Source organism: Crotalus tigris, unplaced genomic scaffold (genome assembly GCF_016545835.1).
Source record: "Crotalus tigris isolate CLP2741 ecotype Arizona unplaced genomic scaffold, ASM1654583v1 scf7180000018395.510130, whole genome shotgun sequence".
In the NCBI taxonomy this organism is placed as follows: domain Eukaryota; kingdom Metazoa; phylum Chordata; class Lepidosauria; order Squamata; family Viperidae; genus Crotalus; species Crotalus tigris.
The window spans coordinates 48918-64275 of NW_024096979.1; the positions used below are offsets into that span (position 1 = coordinate 48918).

At 38.6% G+C, this 15358-nt stretch overlaps 1 protein-coding gene across 1 annotated transcript; it reads right to left on the bottom strand.

Moving 5' to 3' along the window:
* Positions 1-587: 587 nt before the first annotated feature.
* On the bottom strand, positions 588-11707 carry LOC120311912 (fetuin-B-like). Its single transcript, XM_039351988.1, has 7 exons — positions 11433-11707; positions 8710-8817; positions 7651-7738; positions 6146-6300; positions 4715-4828; positions 2180-2269; positions 588-1033 (listed from the first exon to the last, which is right to left on the bottom strand). Exons 1-7 carry the CDS (start codon positions 11637-11639, stop codon positions 731-733), a joined length of 1065 nt encoding a protein of 354 aa, XP_039207922.1. The 5' UTR covers positions 11640-11707; the 3' UTR covers positions 588-730.
* Positions 11708-15358: the final 3651 nt, after the last annotated feature.

The window sequence follows — 15358 nt, forward strand, 5'->3', positions numbered from 1 at the left end:
TTCATTGAGAGCTCTTGTGACAATGTTAGGCAAACAATGGTCAAGAGAGATCTCCTTCACTGCATATATTCAGGAAAAATGTAGAGGTTTTCCCCCCCTCCCCGGAATACCTTAAATGGGATTTCTGCACCAAGCCATGAGTTGGAACAGTGGTCTCAATCAGTGTTTTTTACTGTTGGTTGGACATGTGGACTTCAATGCTCAGAATTCCCCAGCTAACATATTGTAAAAGCAATGCTTTTTAAACAGAGTCCAGCTAACATGCAAACCCTGGTTTAAATAACCTCTTAGAACTTTGTAATATTGTTTACTATGTTGGTTTTTTTTAGGCATCTTATGAGAAGTAAAGAAATGTTTGGATTTCTATACATCAAATAACCTCTACTACTCAATTTAAAAAAAAAAAAAATTCTCCAAGCTCTAAGTCTGAAACATCCAGGGAAAAAACAGGTGTCGCTCCTTACAACAGGAAAAAATGCCTTACATTCTCACAGGGTCTTCTGCACAGGCTGTGTGTTTGTTTCAAAAGAATAAATGGAAAAAACAAACAAACTTGATTTTTGAAATAACCACTACAAAGACTGTCATGCTACATGGTTTCTTTTATTGAATGTTTTTAATATTTCCTTGAGCGGAAACGTAGCTGCTGTTCTTGTGATAAAGGAGGGAGAGAAGGAGGGGAGGGGAGGGAAAAGGAGGAGGGGTGGGAGGTTTCCTCTGAATTAAAGTTTCAGTGTTGTACATCGCCTTTTGTTTGGGAGGTTTCAGCCTGTGGCCGTGAAGGCAGTTGAAGACCACGGATCTCTATTGCAACCTTTCCTGGGCATTCAGCTGATTCGGAAAACCCTTTGGGGTAGGGAGGAATGGTTGACGTGGTTTCCTCTCCTAGACCAGGAACGGTTGGATGTGGCTCCTTCAGTTCTGCCACATCAGGCTTGCTCACAGGAAGATAGTCGATCACCTGTCCCCCTGTTTCCTTCTGGTTTGCTGGTGTTTCTGTGGCATTAGCTGAGTGCTGAGGATGGTGTAGCTCCTGGGGTTCAGATCCAGATTAAGACAAAAGAGAGAGCAAGTGACTTAGGGAACTGTCCATATCTGGCCTATAAATTGTGCTTAGTTATTTTGTGAAATGCTCAAGACAATTGAGGTTCATAAATTCTGTTCTCTGGATGCAAGAAGGGGAGACTTTTCCTACTGTACTTCCTCACAGGTAGACCTTATTTTTTTTGGTCAGTTTTACCAGGTGGGATGGACAGGAAACATGTCCAGGTAAGATCACTCTACTTTGTTGCATGGTTACATTAATAAACTCTTGTAAATCTGAAGGTACAAATTGACCATCTCCTTTACAGCCCATGAAACTAGGGAGGCTGTTTCTCCATTATGCAGCTACTTGGCTTATCTGACTATTCCCTAAGAAGCATCCTATTGGTGCAGTGGTTAAAGTGTAGAATTGCAGGCAAATTCTGCCATAGCCTGGAATTTGATCCTGTTGGGGCTCAAGGTTGACTCAGCCTTTCTGAGATTGGTAAAATGAGGGCATGGATTCTTGGGGGAAATATGCAAATAATGTTTAAATTGTAAAATGCCCAGAAAGCAACATGGGATGATGTTGTTAGTTGTGAAGTCATGTCCGACCCATCGCGATCCCATGGACAATGTTCCTCCAGGTCTTCCTGTCCTCTACCATCTTCTGGAGTCCATTTAAGCTCACGCCTACTGCTTCATGGGATGATATACAAGCCTAAATGCTATTGCTAACTCTTTGCCCCATCTCTCAAGGTCTTTTCCACATACATTTACAATTACCTATAAACTGCTTCTTTAATTGGGAAGGGGGTAATGTTGTTTGATTGTTGCTAATCATTTCATTTCACTATTGGATTTTAAGAGTTACAGTATAAACTACCTCACTCTAGAGGCTTTGGGCAGAATTTTAAATCAAAATAAAATAAACATCATTATTAAAATAATGACATCTCAGACAAATCTTATAAGAACATTGTCATCTGCCTGCTTAATTCAAGCCAGGTCTTAACTAGTCATTTACTGAATTATTATTTGAGAAATCTGTTGGTTTGCTGGGTAAAGTCCAGTCAATGTATTTTAAAAAGTAAACTATACTCAGCAACCCAGGAATAAATATTTTCTGCAGATGACAGTTGTCCGACGAACTTACCGGATGTGGAAAGAATTCGCAATTTACAGAGACAGTTTTCTGAAGTTTTATCCCTCTGTCTAGTACAGAGCCCTTGCATAGGCCTGCCTCCTAGAGCAAAAGAGAAAGTTTTCATCAGCAAAACCCAAGAAATTTAACCTGCCAAGATTTCTAATATGTAATGGGATAGCAATAGATATGGTTGATCAGAGGGCCTTCTCCATTTCTCCCTGTGGTTGGTATGCCATTTCTCCTCCTCAAAATGACCATTTCTGTAGTCCCCTCCATGGGAAAGCTGAATTCTTCTGCTATGCTTCTTATAATTTTTAAATTCTTTCTTTCTTTTCACAGTAATCCAACCATTCCATGGATTTTTTTGAAGCAAATTTTCCAGAATAGGAAATGCATTTTGGTGTTCCAGATATTAATTTTGATATTTTGATGATTATGTTCCTATAATTATATATTCTCTGATTGTTGGAGAATTCTCCTACAAAATTTTGGAAATTGATAATTAACCTTATGGTTAATAGCTTGACTTGGAAAATAATGATCTACTAAGCTTGAATTCTAATTGGAAGAGCTTCTTCTTTCATTTGTTAAGGGTTTATTTAAGGTTGGAGAGCCAGTTTGCTGGGATGATAAGATTATTCCAGCTAGAAATGGAGTTTGGTTTGGATCAGAAGACCACTAATGTCCATTCCAACATAATTCTCTGCTTCCTCTCCATTTCTAAAAGGTGGACATGTAGAACAGGTCATCAGGTTTAATGATAAAAGGATGGTCTGAAAGTAGGTCTAGACCAGTGCTTCTCAATGTTTGTGTGACGGCGACCCCCGTCACACAAACGTTCTGCGCATGCGCGGCGCCACGCGCATGCGCAGCTCCGCCCTCCATGTGCGACGCGCATGCGCGACGCCCCCCCATGCACGCCGCGCGTGCACGGCGCCCCCATGCACGATGCGCGTGCACGGCACTGCGAAAAATGGCGGATCGCCGCCTTTGGCGACCCCCGAAAAATGGTCGATCGACCCCAAATGGGGTCGCGACCCATAGGTTGAGAACCGCTGGTCTAGACATTAGTCTCTTCTGTGGCTTCAGTGTGGATCTGTATTATTTGTTTGTTTGTTTATTTATTTAATTTATATGCTGCCAATCCCAGTGTCCTGAATGACTGTGGTGGCTTATAATAGAATAAAAACATAGATATAAAAACATTAAAAACTTTAAAATCAAGACCAGCAACAATGAAATAGGAACACCAATGGTACAGGGCTGGACTTTTGTTTCTCACGCAGCCTCCCTGGCCCCCATATTTCTTCTTTCTGTGTTTAGATAGATTTATTATAGCTAATATGAGCCTTTGCCTCCCAATTGTTCCTTACTGAAGATACTGAGATCATGCAGAATGCTAGAAATAGGTGAACAAAACCCAGTGCCTACTGTATGTTCACTTAAGAATTTATGTCCAAAGTCATAAGCTTTGGTGTGAGTTTTCCTTTCTTATCATTTTGTGACCCCTGCAAATTTAAGAGTGTAGAGACCACAACTGTAGTGCAGGGAGAGAAAAAGAGAAACTATGAAGGTGCAGGAGGTGAATGTTGGTGGAAAAAGAAAGGGGGTTGAGTTTAGGAGCCGAAATAGAAGCCAGTGGGGTATAGAACAAATTGAGAATGACTGAGAGATGAAAAAGGAAATGAGAAAAAGATAGCAAACACAAGCAAAATTAAGCCCTACGTAAAGGAATGGAATTTGAGGTCCCTAAAGGAGAAAGTCAGAGAAAGAATTGTGTTATCTTGACTGCTAAGGGAGGTGGGTGGTTAAGAACACAACCAAATGGGAAAATTTGCAACCTTGTAGGGTACTGTAAATGATATCTTTATCACTTATAAATATGGTATAATGCATCCATAGGCATATAAATTTGCATATAATACACTTAATATATTAGAGATGCATTGTTTGTATAATATATCTACCTCTTATTAATTACAAGAGGAGAAGAAGCATTGGGGCTTTGCACTGGGGCTGGTTGACCGATCCCACCTCCCCCCTGTTCATCCTACTCCCTCCCAGCCCATCTTTTAGTTAGGGTTGAGTATTTATATTTTCATAATATTTTATTTGTATTGTGTACAGGTTTTGTACTGTTTTGTCCTTTTAATATTGTGAGCCGCCCAAAGTTACCCTGCTGTAAGATAGGTGACCAATAAATTTAATAAATAAATAAATATGTTAATGAGTGAATAAATGAGTGAATGAATGAATGAATGAATTCAGTATTCCATAATGCAACGGCTGAATTAATAAACTATAGCATGGCATAATGTGATGGCTTGATTTATGCAACAAACTAAGGTAATAATTGATGGATTCCCACAGATTACCTCATCCCATTTTAGGCTAGTCTAAATGTTGAATAAATGCAGCCACTGAGTCTGGCAGACACTGATGAATAAAGAACACAATATGAGCAGTGGAAAATTTAGTTCTTTAGAAGACACACATTGAGCCATGATGTTGAGCTAAGTTGTATGCAAGATTGTAAATACTTACTGCAGTTTGAGATGAGAGGAGAGAGCACTGACTAAGGTCAGACACAGGGGTACTTTTATGACAGGAGGTCTCCTGGATGATGAATTCCACTATTTTGGAAATACCAGCAACCACCTGTAATAAGTAATAAACATTTAGAGTAGGTCACATTCTCTGCAGGAAATGTTCCTCATAATCTTGGGTGCCCTATCAATCTTCAATAACTTGAAGCCTCCAGAGAGTCCGCATCATTCTTAGCACTAAGAGAACTGGAGAACTGTTAGGATGTTGTCAATTATTTTCAAGAAGAGGACATAAATATATTCAGTAATCAAATTGAATGTAGCATTGTAGAAAGATCAGAATCAAACCCATGTGGGAAACAGGACGGCCCTGGGAATCCCTCTGGCAGATTAAAATTAAAATCTTCTTCAGTTCAGATTTCTATAGACTTTGAGAATCTGTCTCTACACTTTCTTTGGCAATAATGTAGAAATCAACTGCTGTCTTCTGGAATTATTTCTGTTATTATTTTCAATTTCTACATTTTGCATAAACCCTGGTTTTTGCAGCAGTTTCTATACAAATCAAGGATACAGAATAGATCTTTAATTGTCCACATTGTTAGGAAGTTTCTCCTTAATTCCAGGTTGCTTCTTTCCTTGATTAGTTTTCATTGTTTCTTGTCCTGCCCTCGTAGTTTGGAAAACAAGTTGACCACTTCCTCTTTGGGGCAGACTTTCAAATACTGGAATATTACTATCAAGTCCCCCCCCCTCCCCCAAGTCCTTCTTTTCTCTAGACTAGCCATACACAAATCCTGCTTTATGTTTTCATATATTTTAGTCATATGTTTTAATCTCAAGGCCTTTAATCATCCTAGCTGCTCCTCTTTGCACTTTTCCCACAGTCTTAACATCTTTTTTGTAATGTGATGACCAAAACTGGATGCAGTATTCCAGGTGTGGTCTTATTAAGGCTTTATAAAGTGATACTAATACTTCATGTGATTTTGATTCTATGCCTCTGTTTATGCATACAAAGATTGTATTAGCTTTTGGAGCTACTACAGCACACTGCTGGCTCATGTTTAAGTGATCGTCCACTGGGACTCCAAGGTCACTCTCACATTATTGTTTCTGAGCCAGGTTTTTCACTTAATCTGTACTTGGATCTTTGGTTTTTCCTACCTAAGTGTAAAACCTTGCTTTTCTCTACATTAAATTTTATTTTGTTGGGTAAGGCCCATTGTTCAAGTGTGTCAAGATCTTTTTGGATCCTGAACTTGTTTTCTTGGGTGTTGGCTATTTCTGCCAGCTTAGTGTCATCTGCAGATTTAATGTTCCTCTTCTATTCCCTCATCTAAGTCATTTATGAAGATATTGAAGAGTACCAGGCCTAAGAGGGACAGCATTAACTTTCTTGCTTGAAAACACTCCGTCTCAGCTTTACCTGTGAACTTGCTTTGGTGACCTCGACAAGGGCAAAATAATGATTGTGACCATTTTCAGCATTAAATTTGGCCAGGCTCTCTTTTGCTGCTTCCTGAAGACTGTCTTCAGAAGGGTTCTTGCGCACTGGACAGCCAGGGCAAGGAGGAGTAGAAACTTTAAGGGGAAAAAAAGCATCATTTGAAAAGGTGAGACAAGGTGATTGAATATGAGCTTGTACATTTAAATCGAAAAGCTTAGATCAGCTTGAAAATTAAGCTTCTCTATCAAACCGGTATCTCATCAGGGTCATAGTTGTTTAGCGACCTGACACAACACTCAATAGCAGAGAATCAGTGAAGACTGTCATTATGAGGGGTACAATTCTGAAAAATATCTATATCTCAGGGTTGGACTGTGGAGTTTTAAGTGCTCCCTCAGCTTGGTGGTTTAGATGATTCATTACCGAAAACCTCCTCTGCCAACTAGCATCAGACTGGAATCCCCAAATATAAACTCAATTTGGATTTTTTTTTTCTTCCATATATTCGTTTCTGATTGTTGGAGACAGCCTGGATAACTCCATGCAATTTATTTGGGAAGATTTTTCAGAAGCACTTTGCTATTGCCTCCTTCCCTGGGTTCGTGCCCGGAAATGGAACTAGAACTCATAATCTCCCAATTTCTAGCCTGATGCCTTATCCACTATATCAAACTGGTTCTTAATCTGGATTACTTTTTCTTTCATGACAGAATCAGATTCTACAACGTAGTAACATCTGATGAATGCATATGTCAAGGCTGAAGTAACTTTTATTCCATCATCCATTAATACTTCATGAAGGAGATGCCTCCTTATCCGAAGTACAAACCACATTTGCAACAACTTCCAGCTCACACCATTCACTCTAACTGCATAGTCAGCCATTTTGGTAAAGCTTGAATCATCCACTAAATGCCTGTTGAACTTCTCATGTACTGAACGACAAACAAATCAAGTGAGCCATTTTGCAGAAAAGACCGAGGCAGAAACTAGTAACTGTTTTTTAACCTAATTAACCAACAAGAGTGGCCACAGTGCATCATGAATTGGTTGGAAAGCATCATTTGGGTCTGAGTGGCAGAAAAAAAATGTGAATTCCATTTTTAAATTTAATTTAATTAAAAATTTCCTCAGAAATGCAGGCGTAGTTAGTAGAAAATAACACCTTATACTAATAAAAATGCTGACAGAAAATGAACGGAGAAACAAGTGTGTGAAAAATGTATAAATTTGCAACAAAAATATACGGAAAAGGAAATTGGGCCAAACTACACCTGTGGTTGAGTAATAGAGCAAACTGAAATTACAGATGTAACCTAAGATACCTGGAAGAACAGACAAGGCTTTAAAATTTAATTTTGGTGCGTCTGCATCTACTTTTTAAATCTCTTTGGAGATATCTGTAAAACTGAAATTGTGAGATATATGTGCTTGGATAGACATTTTTGCCAAACCTACATGGAGTAAACATGGAAAATACGTACGAGGGCGTAAAATGCAGTTATTTCTGTGCAAGAACGAATCATTTGTTTTCCTGTTTAATCTAATTATTATTTCACAATGGCCAAAGACCTGGAACAAAAGAAAGTAGTGTGTTAGCGCTACCGGTTTCTTTTACCAATGATTCCATGACACATAATGAAAAGCTGGATCTTTTCCACACCTTAGACCAGTGTTTCTCAACCTTGACAATTTTAAGGCATGTGGACTTCAACTCCCAGAATTCCACAGCCAGCAATGCTGGCTGTGGAATTCTGGGAGTTGAAGTCCACATGCCTTAAAATTGTCAAGGTTGAGAAACACTGCCTTAGACCCAGGTTTACTTTCCTTTCATAATTCTTTCCACATCTCTACAGCTCCTACATTTCTTCCTGTGATTTTATATAACCCCACTGTCTTTTTTTTTTTTTTTTTGCCCTGAAAATGTATTAGGACTAGGAAGTGCTCATTCGTGCAGCAAACATGATCGATCCAGGAGATGTGATCTCAGTTCTACCCGTTTTAAACCAAACTTAAAAGGCCAAAGGCCAAAAGTATTCTCTTGGAAAATTGCAGACATGGAAGAACCAGTTTAAGTTGCAGGAGTGGGAGTTGCAGCATTGACATTTGGATTGAATATTAGGAAACCCTTCTCAAGTGTAAGAGCTGTGGGACGGTGGGAATATTTTGCCAAGGGAAATAATGAGCTCTCCCTGTCCATAAATACATTTACAGATGACCCAAGAGCCCTCTGTCAGGCAGGCTTTCTCTTGAGGTCCTCCACTGAATGGGGGTTTGACCTGTTCATCTCCCTCCCTTCCAATGCTATGATTCATGTGTACAATGCCACTGAGTGGAAATGGCACTACAGTGCAGGGAATCAGTGGCTACGAGGGAGAAGTGGGAAAGGCTATTCTGAAGAAAAAAGTTTGCTACCACATGGCAAGTGGGTTGAGTGACATCCTCAGCCTCCTTTGAAAACCAATTCAAAACCCAGATTTGACTTCTTTCTAAACCCCATTGGTTTTAACCAATGGGGTTAAACAAGCAGATCGATTACTTACTGTCTCATGTGGACGTCTAAACTTGCACTCTTTCCACGATTTCCTGCTCCGGACATGGCAATCGGTTTCTAGCACATCCAAAATGAGGTTATAAACAGACTCATCATTCTGTTACGGAGAAAGGAAAACTCTTAAAAAGGCAAGACAAGGTGTTAATCAATTGGAGCACACTGGATGAAGATAAATTAACCTTCAAATCAACCTTCAGAAAAAGACAAGAGATCATCTGATTTTCACTTGATATCAAGAAATCAACTGCACTCTTAGATAAATCCAGCAGCTTCCTTGAATGGGGCAAGGATGTCCAATTAATTTTAATTACTTATTAAATATATATGCTGTCTGTCTTGCTTTTGAAGTAATGCAAGCATAGTTGTGGTGGTCTTGTGATGCAAGACTGATAGCTTTTTTTTTTTACCCGCTTGACAATATTGTGCACATGCCAAAAATGTTTGCAGTTCTGGTGGGATACTGCAGTGCTGTACCTTAGTCTCCAATGAAGTGGGAAGAGAACCTGTAGACCACTAGATGAATCTCTCAGTATTTTAATGTTGTAATGGATCACTGTATTTTCAATGCAACTGTGGAAACTGATTACTTGGGAGAGCATAGGACAGGCTGGTCCTTAATCACTTTCAATTCTTTTCTCCCTTGTTTAATTTTCCTTCCCTGTATTTGGAACAGCAATCACCTGCTTCTTTGAGAAACTTAAATGACAAAAACCCTGTTCTTTTGAGAGTTGGGCACAAAAGTCTGTAGCATATTGGAACTTTGTATGCCAAGAGGTTTAGAGAGAATCTGTGTCTACAGAATCATGGTTTACTCCAGACAGTTTGTTACATGCGGCAAAATATTTATTTTAATCCTAGCAAGGGTGAACATCTATAATCATGAAACCTGATCCCAAATGATTAACTTAGAATATCTTGGACAGATATTACCCTGGTGGCAAATATCTGTAGCTTGGATGTAGGATGAGGGTAGAGATTCATTCTCCGAGCTTGTGGGTTGGTTTCTGAACGTTTCATTAACAGGCTGGGTAAGATCTTCAGCAGAAATTAGGGGATGTCAGTATTAATGTTGTGCTTATAAGGGCTTCGTGTGGTCAATAGATCTTGCGATGGGGGGTTCACATCAGGTGAGGGTCACATCAGGTGAGGGTCTTGTGATGGGTCTTGTGATGGGGAGATCACGTGAGGTGAGGGTCATTGGGAGGTGAAGTGCTGGTTGGAGAGGGTTGCATAGGTTGGTTGAAGATTGTTGCTGTCTCCGGTTGTCTATATGGTTGATCTGAATTATCAGAGGTTCATAGGCTGGTTGTAGGTCAATTTGTCAGTTGATGGAATTGCTTGTGGCACTCCACAATTGCCTGGCACTCCACAAGCAATTCCATCAACAAACACATCGACCAGCCTATGAACCCCTGAAAATTCAAATCAACTGCACAGCCAACTAATGATAGCACTAACACTCAACCAACCCATGCAGCCCCCCCAGCCAGCACTTCGCCTCCCAATGATCCTCACGTGTAATGACTTCCCCATCATAAGACCCATCACAAGACCCTCATCTGATGTGAGAAGAGGGCATCAAACTATTCTCCAAAGCACCAGAGGGTAAGACAAGAAATAATGGTTGGAAACTGACCAAAGAGAGATGCAACCTGGAATTAAGGGGAAGCTTCCAGACAGTGAGGACAATTAACCAGCGGAACAGCTTACCCCCAGAAATTGTGGGCGCTCCATCACTGGAGGTTTTTAAGAAGAAACCACTAGGCAGTCACTTGTCTGAGATGACATATGTTCTCCTGGACTAGAGAAGACCTCTAAGGTCCCTTCCAGTTCTATTCTATTCTATTCTATTCTATTCTATTCTATTCTATTCTATTCTATTCTATTCTATTCTATTCTATTCTATTCTATTCTATTCTATTCCATTCCATTCTTATTCCATTCCATATTCTATTCTGTTCTGTTCTGATGTGGATGTCAACGTTGCAAATATTGTATATTCTTGCTTTTGACAATATGTAGAATTGTCTGGTAAATTATGGGATTAATACAGAGCAGAAGGGGGGTTGGGGGTAAAGCCCGGGAAAGAAAGAGGAAGAAAACATTTGACCTTCACACTAATTGGATAATGTGAGATATGATGGCTAATTTAGGGAGGGAACATGCTGATAATTTAACTGCTCAGAGGAAGAGAACTTAGTTCCTAGTATCCCTCCGTTGTGCCTGTGCCGACATTTTGTAACAATAAAAGACTTTTAGGAAAATAATGCCTGGAAGTTCTTTGAAATGTTTCATTAGCTGGAACCATAACAGTGACCCTCCCATCACAAGACCTACTGACTCCATGAAGCCTTTATTAGCAGAAGAACACCGACATGGACATCCCCTTAATTCCACTGAAGATGTTACCTAGCCTGGTAACGAAAGTTCAGAAACCAGCCCACAAGCTCGGAGAACAAACCTCTACCCTCAGATATTACCCTGTCTTTTATATTAGTGGCTTGACTCTGTCTAATCAGAAAGTTGGCCCTACTTTGAGTATGTCTTTTTATTAGGGCTACCAAATCTAGGCTATATTTCTTGGGTGCCATCAAGTGATTTTATAGTTTTTTTCCTGCTCAAATACATTAGTGCTACCATGATTGGACACCAGAATGCTGGTGCTGAGTGGCAAGAAAGAAAAAAAAAATCAATAGAAGGAGGAGATCTTACCTCGGATACTTCTTGGGCGTCAAAAATGCGCTGGAGGCCAAGAACGTAGCCTTCTGTCCGATATTTGTTGTGTTTGTTAAGGGCCTCTTCTGCAGCAATGTTTACCCCCAAAGAATTGCACGATGGGGAAAGAAAGTGAGGAAGTGGAACGGAAGCCACTGCATGAAACAGCTGTATCCCAATTAAGAATGAAATTAAAAGGGCCATTTTGGAAACGTTTGCAGAATCAGAGAAGACAGCAAATGGAGCTATGCAGAGAGAGCAAGACTCTGACAGAGCTTTGTCTTTCTTTATATATACTTTGAAATCAGTAGCTAATATTTGCTCTTCTATTGCACCTTTAAATTTCAGCCTGTGAAGCAATGATTAGAAATGTATAACTTGGAAGGGGAATTCTTACTATAGTCATGCCCTTGAATTTGAACAACTTTTGCTATGCCTTCCTTCATCCCTCCTCCCCCCCTATTTAATTTTGATAGACATGGGGCCCAGTACAATTGACTATCACTAAAATGTATCTTAGTTTTTTTCAATTCCCATGTGTGACCTAGTTGTAATCATTAATGTGATGTGATCTAGTTGTAAACATTAATAGGGCCAACATGGGCACAGATAGAGGATCAAATAAAATGGGTTTTGCTGAAGAATAAAGTGGTAAAGAACCAGTTTTGCTCAAATTCTATTCAATCTGTATCCTATTTTCACTTTTTTTCAGTTCTAATTCCCTTCTAGTAATAAACATTATTCCACACTAAGCAAATACAATCCTTATTATTATAAGTAAATAAAGAATTGCCAGTTGATATTTGTTATATTTTTCTAAAAATGTCAATAATATCAGTTTAAAATATCTTTTCTAACCAAAACATATCTTAATTGCATTTGCATTCAATATCCATTTATTCAGTCTAGATTCTATTTTTGCTTTTTACAATTTTAATTCCCCTTCCATGTTCAAAATATCCCAATTATTTATAATTTCAAAACAAGTTATCTTTGGGTGACCAAACGTTTCCCCCTATTCAAAATTCTTAACATATTCTTTCCATATTTATACCAAGATATGATATTCTGATTACAAATCCTATCTATCTAATTATAATAATACTTCTATTTCTAACAATCTAGTCTTAACTATATTCAAATCTCTAATTGATAATGTAACATCCCCTCTAACAGGTCAAAGCTTTCAGTCTTACTCTTGCTTTCTTCCTTTGCCAACTAACTTTCCAAGTCAATACATTGGATCATCAAATAATTTTTCCTCTATTTTTATATATATTATTTGAGTCAAGAGAATCAATTTCGTTAAGGTATTTTTGAAAGAACTGGCCCATTGATATTCATTAAACAGCTTCCCTCCTTCTCCAATTCCCCACAGTTCTATTGATAGCTTTCTCTTCCATTCCATCAGCTTTCCTTCCTTGTCCTCCAATAAGTTCTGAGACTTTGATTTGTAGAATGTCTACTCCATTTCCAATATTCTCGTTGTGTCTTCTAAGACTTCATTTATCTGAGTCTGGTCACAATTTTCTTCCTTCAGATTCTCAATATTTGTGTCAGCATTTTCTATTTTTCCTTCTGTTTTCTGAGTTGCTGGTTCCTTCTCTGTATTTATTTTCTGGGTTTGTAGATTAAAATTAAAAAAATGTTCTTTTATCTCCTTTGTATTTCTTTTAAACTCATCACAAGCTAAAGCGATTGTTTCTTGTATTGATTTCAACATGGAGAAAATTTCTTTCTGTGATTCATCAGTATTTTCTTGATAATATGGCAAACTGAGGCTTCTGGAGACCTGTGTTAAAGATGGTTTTTCACCATTTAAAGTTAAGTAGGAAACATCCATTTTATTATTTGTAAGTAGTCTTTATGAGTTTATCCAACCAACTAACTGTTCTTAAACCTCCCCTAAGCAGATATAAATAAAGTTCAATTTTTTTCTGTCCAATGAGAAAGATATCCTTTCTGTCCAGGGAGAAAAAAAGAACCATTACAACTTGTTTAATAATCAAGATTTATAGTCCAAAGTGTTCCAAAGTGTCCCATCATATCCGGCAATAGTATATATGTCTTCTTCAGGAAGATAGATCCACAATACAGTTTTAAAAGTTAGTATTTTTGTTCATAGTTCAGACAGGCCAATTTTAAAATGATATTATTGTCTCTGCCACACAGATACGCAGTCCCAAGCCTATTCCATTTTCTCAGCTGCAAATCTCAAAAGTCAGAGCTTCAAGGCCAGCCAAAGCCTTATTTCACTCTGGGCTTCAAGCCAAGTTGCTTTTCGGAAAAAATAAATTGTAGTGCCATACATTCACCACTAGATGTCATCAGTGCCATTTTTCAGTTCTTAAAACCAAAACTTATAAGCTTTTCCAGCCTTTTTAAAAAAGTTTTAAAAATCACTTTTAGTCTCCAAATTTCCAAATCATATATATGTATTAGTTCCAAGTTAGCCTTATAGGTTTCTCCTTTTCTTCAGGTAATTAATTTGCCGCTTTTCTGAGAGAATGGGGTGGAAATTCCCTTTTCCTTGTCTTCAGGGGGAGTGCTTTGGGCAGATATTCAGGAAAAGATTTTAAATTCATAAAGAGAGGCTTAGATCTCACCCGGTTTCATCCACGTTGCTATAAATTTGCTTGGTAGTGTTTGGTGTCTTCCAAATATAGCCAGTCTTTCCCCTGCTGGTTTGGAGAGCTTCCTCGGATCAAATGGGGCGGGGGCTGCCACCATTCCATGATCAAACAATCATACCGCCTCTATGGGGTGGCTTTTGACCTTTTTCAGGGTCCCACAGCGGGACGAAATCAAACGCGGAAGACAGAGCTCGTCTTCCAGCGTCTGCCTCGCTGCGACGCCATAAGTGGAAGCCTGAAAATATTTTATTTCTAAATGACCTTCCATTTCAGAGTGGTTTATGAGGAAAAAACAACACCCCTCTTGGGAACCGTATAATATCCTGAAAGGCTGCAGTAAGAGGAAGAGGTTCTGAGGAAAAGGCATACTTTTTTTTTGAAAAGAGACCTGGGACTTCAAAATTTGGAATGAATCTCACATACCATTGTGAGAATAAAGGGAAGCATGGACCACAGCAGAACGCAGAAGAAATCCTTGCGCAGTAGAGTCCAGGATTGCAAGCAGCAGGAATAGAGAGACTGAAATCTGGGAGGTTATGTAAAGGAGACTGGCCAAGTCCAGTTTGTTTCAAGAGAAAAGAATTTATGTATCTCAGTGTTGAACAGTGGAGTCCTTCGTGCTCCCAGAGCTTGGTTATTGTCTTGCAGATGTTTCATAAACCAACTACGTAACATCCTTTGTGCATAGCCCTGAAGTTACCTACTTGGGTAGGAAAATGTCTGCAAGAAAACAACCATGCTCAGAGCATCAAGGATTCCCAGTAATCTCACATGCTAAAATTATTACTGTTCAATCGGAATAGTTCAGCAATAAAAGAGAATGAAGATATCCTGGATGACCAAGATACAGGATAATTTTTGGTTATCTTACTTCTGTTTTGCATGTTTCTGTTTCCAGATTATTAATTTTATTTTATTTTTCTCACAAATTGGTGGAAAAGGAGAGATTCTAGGTTTCTCAGTGTTCAGAGTGGCATATGGTTTTTTTTTTTTTTGTACTTTAAAATTAAGCACATTTCAAAATAAATTATTTATTTATTATTTCAGGTATGTTCATGAGCTCACCAAATTAATTAATAATGTTTTGAAAATGATTTTTACCCTAAAAGTTACATTTCAAAAGAACAAAAAAAAAACAAAACCCACACAGCTCCCATATGATACAAACAGGAACTTCCAAAATGATCACACAATAAATATAGTCAAATAACTACCTGGCGATTGCATTAAATCAGAGTATCGTGGAACCAGCTGTTGCACATGAGAATCAGCAACATGAAACATGGTAAA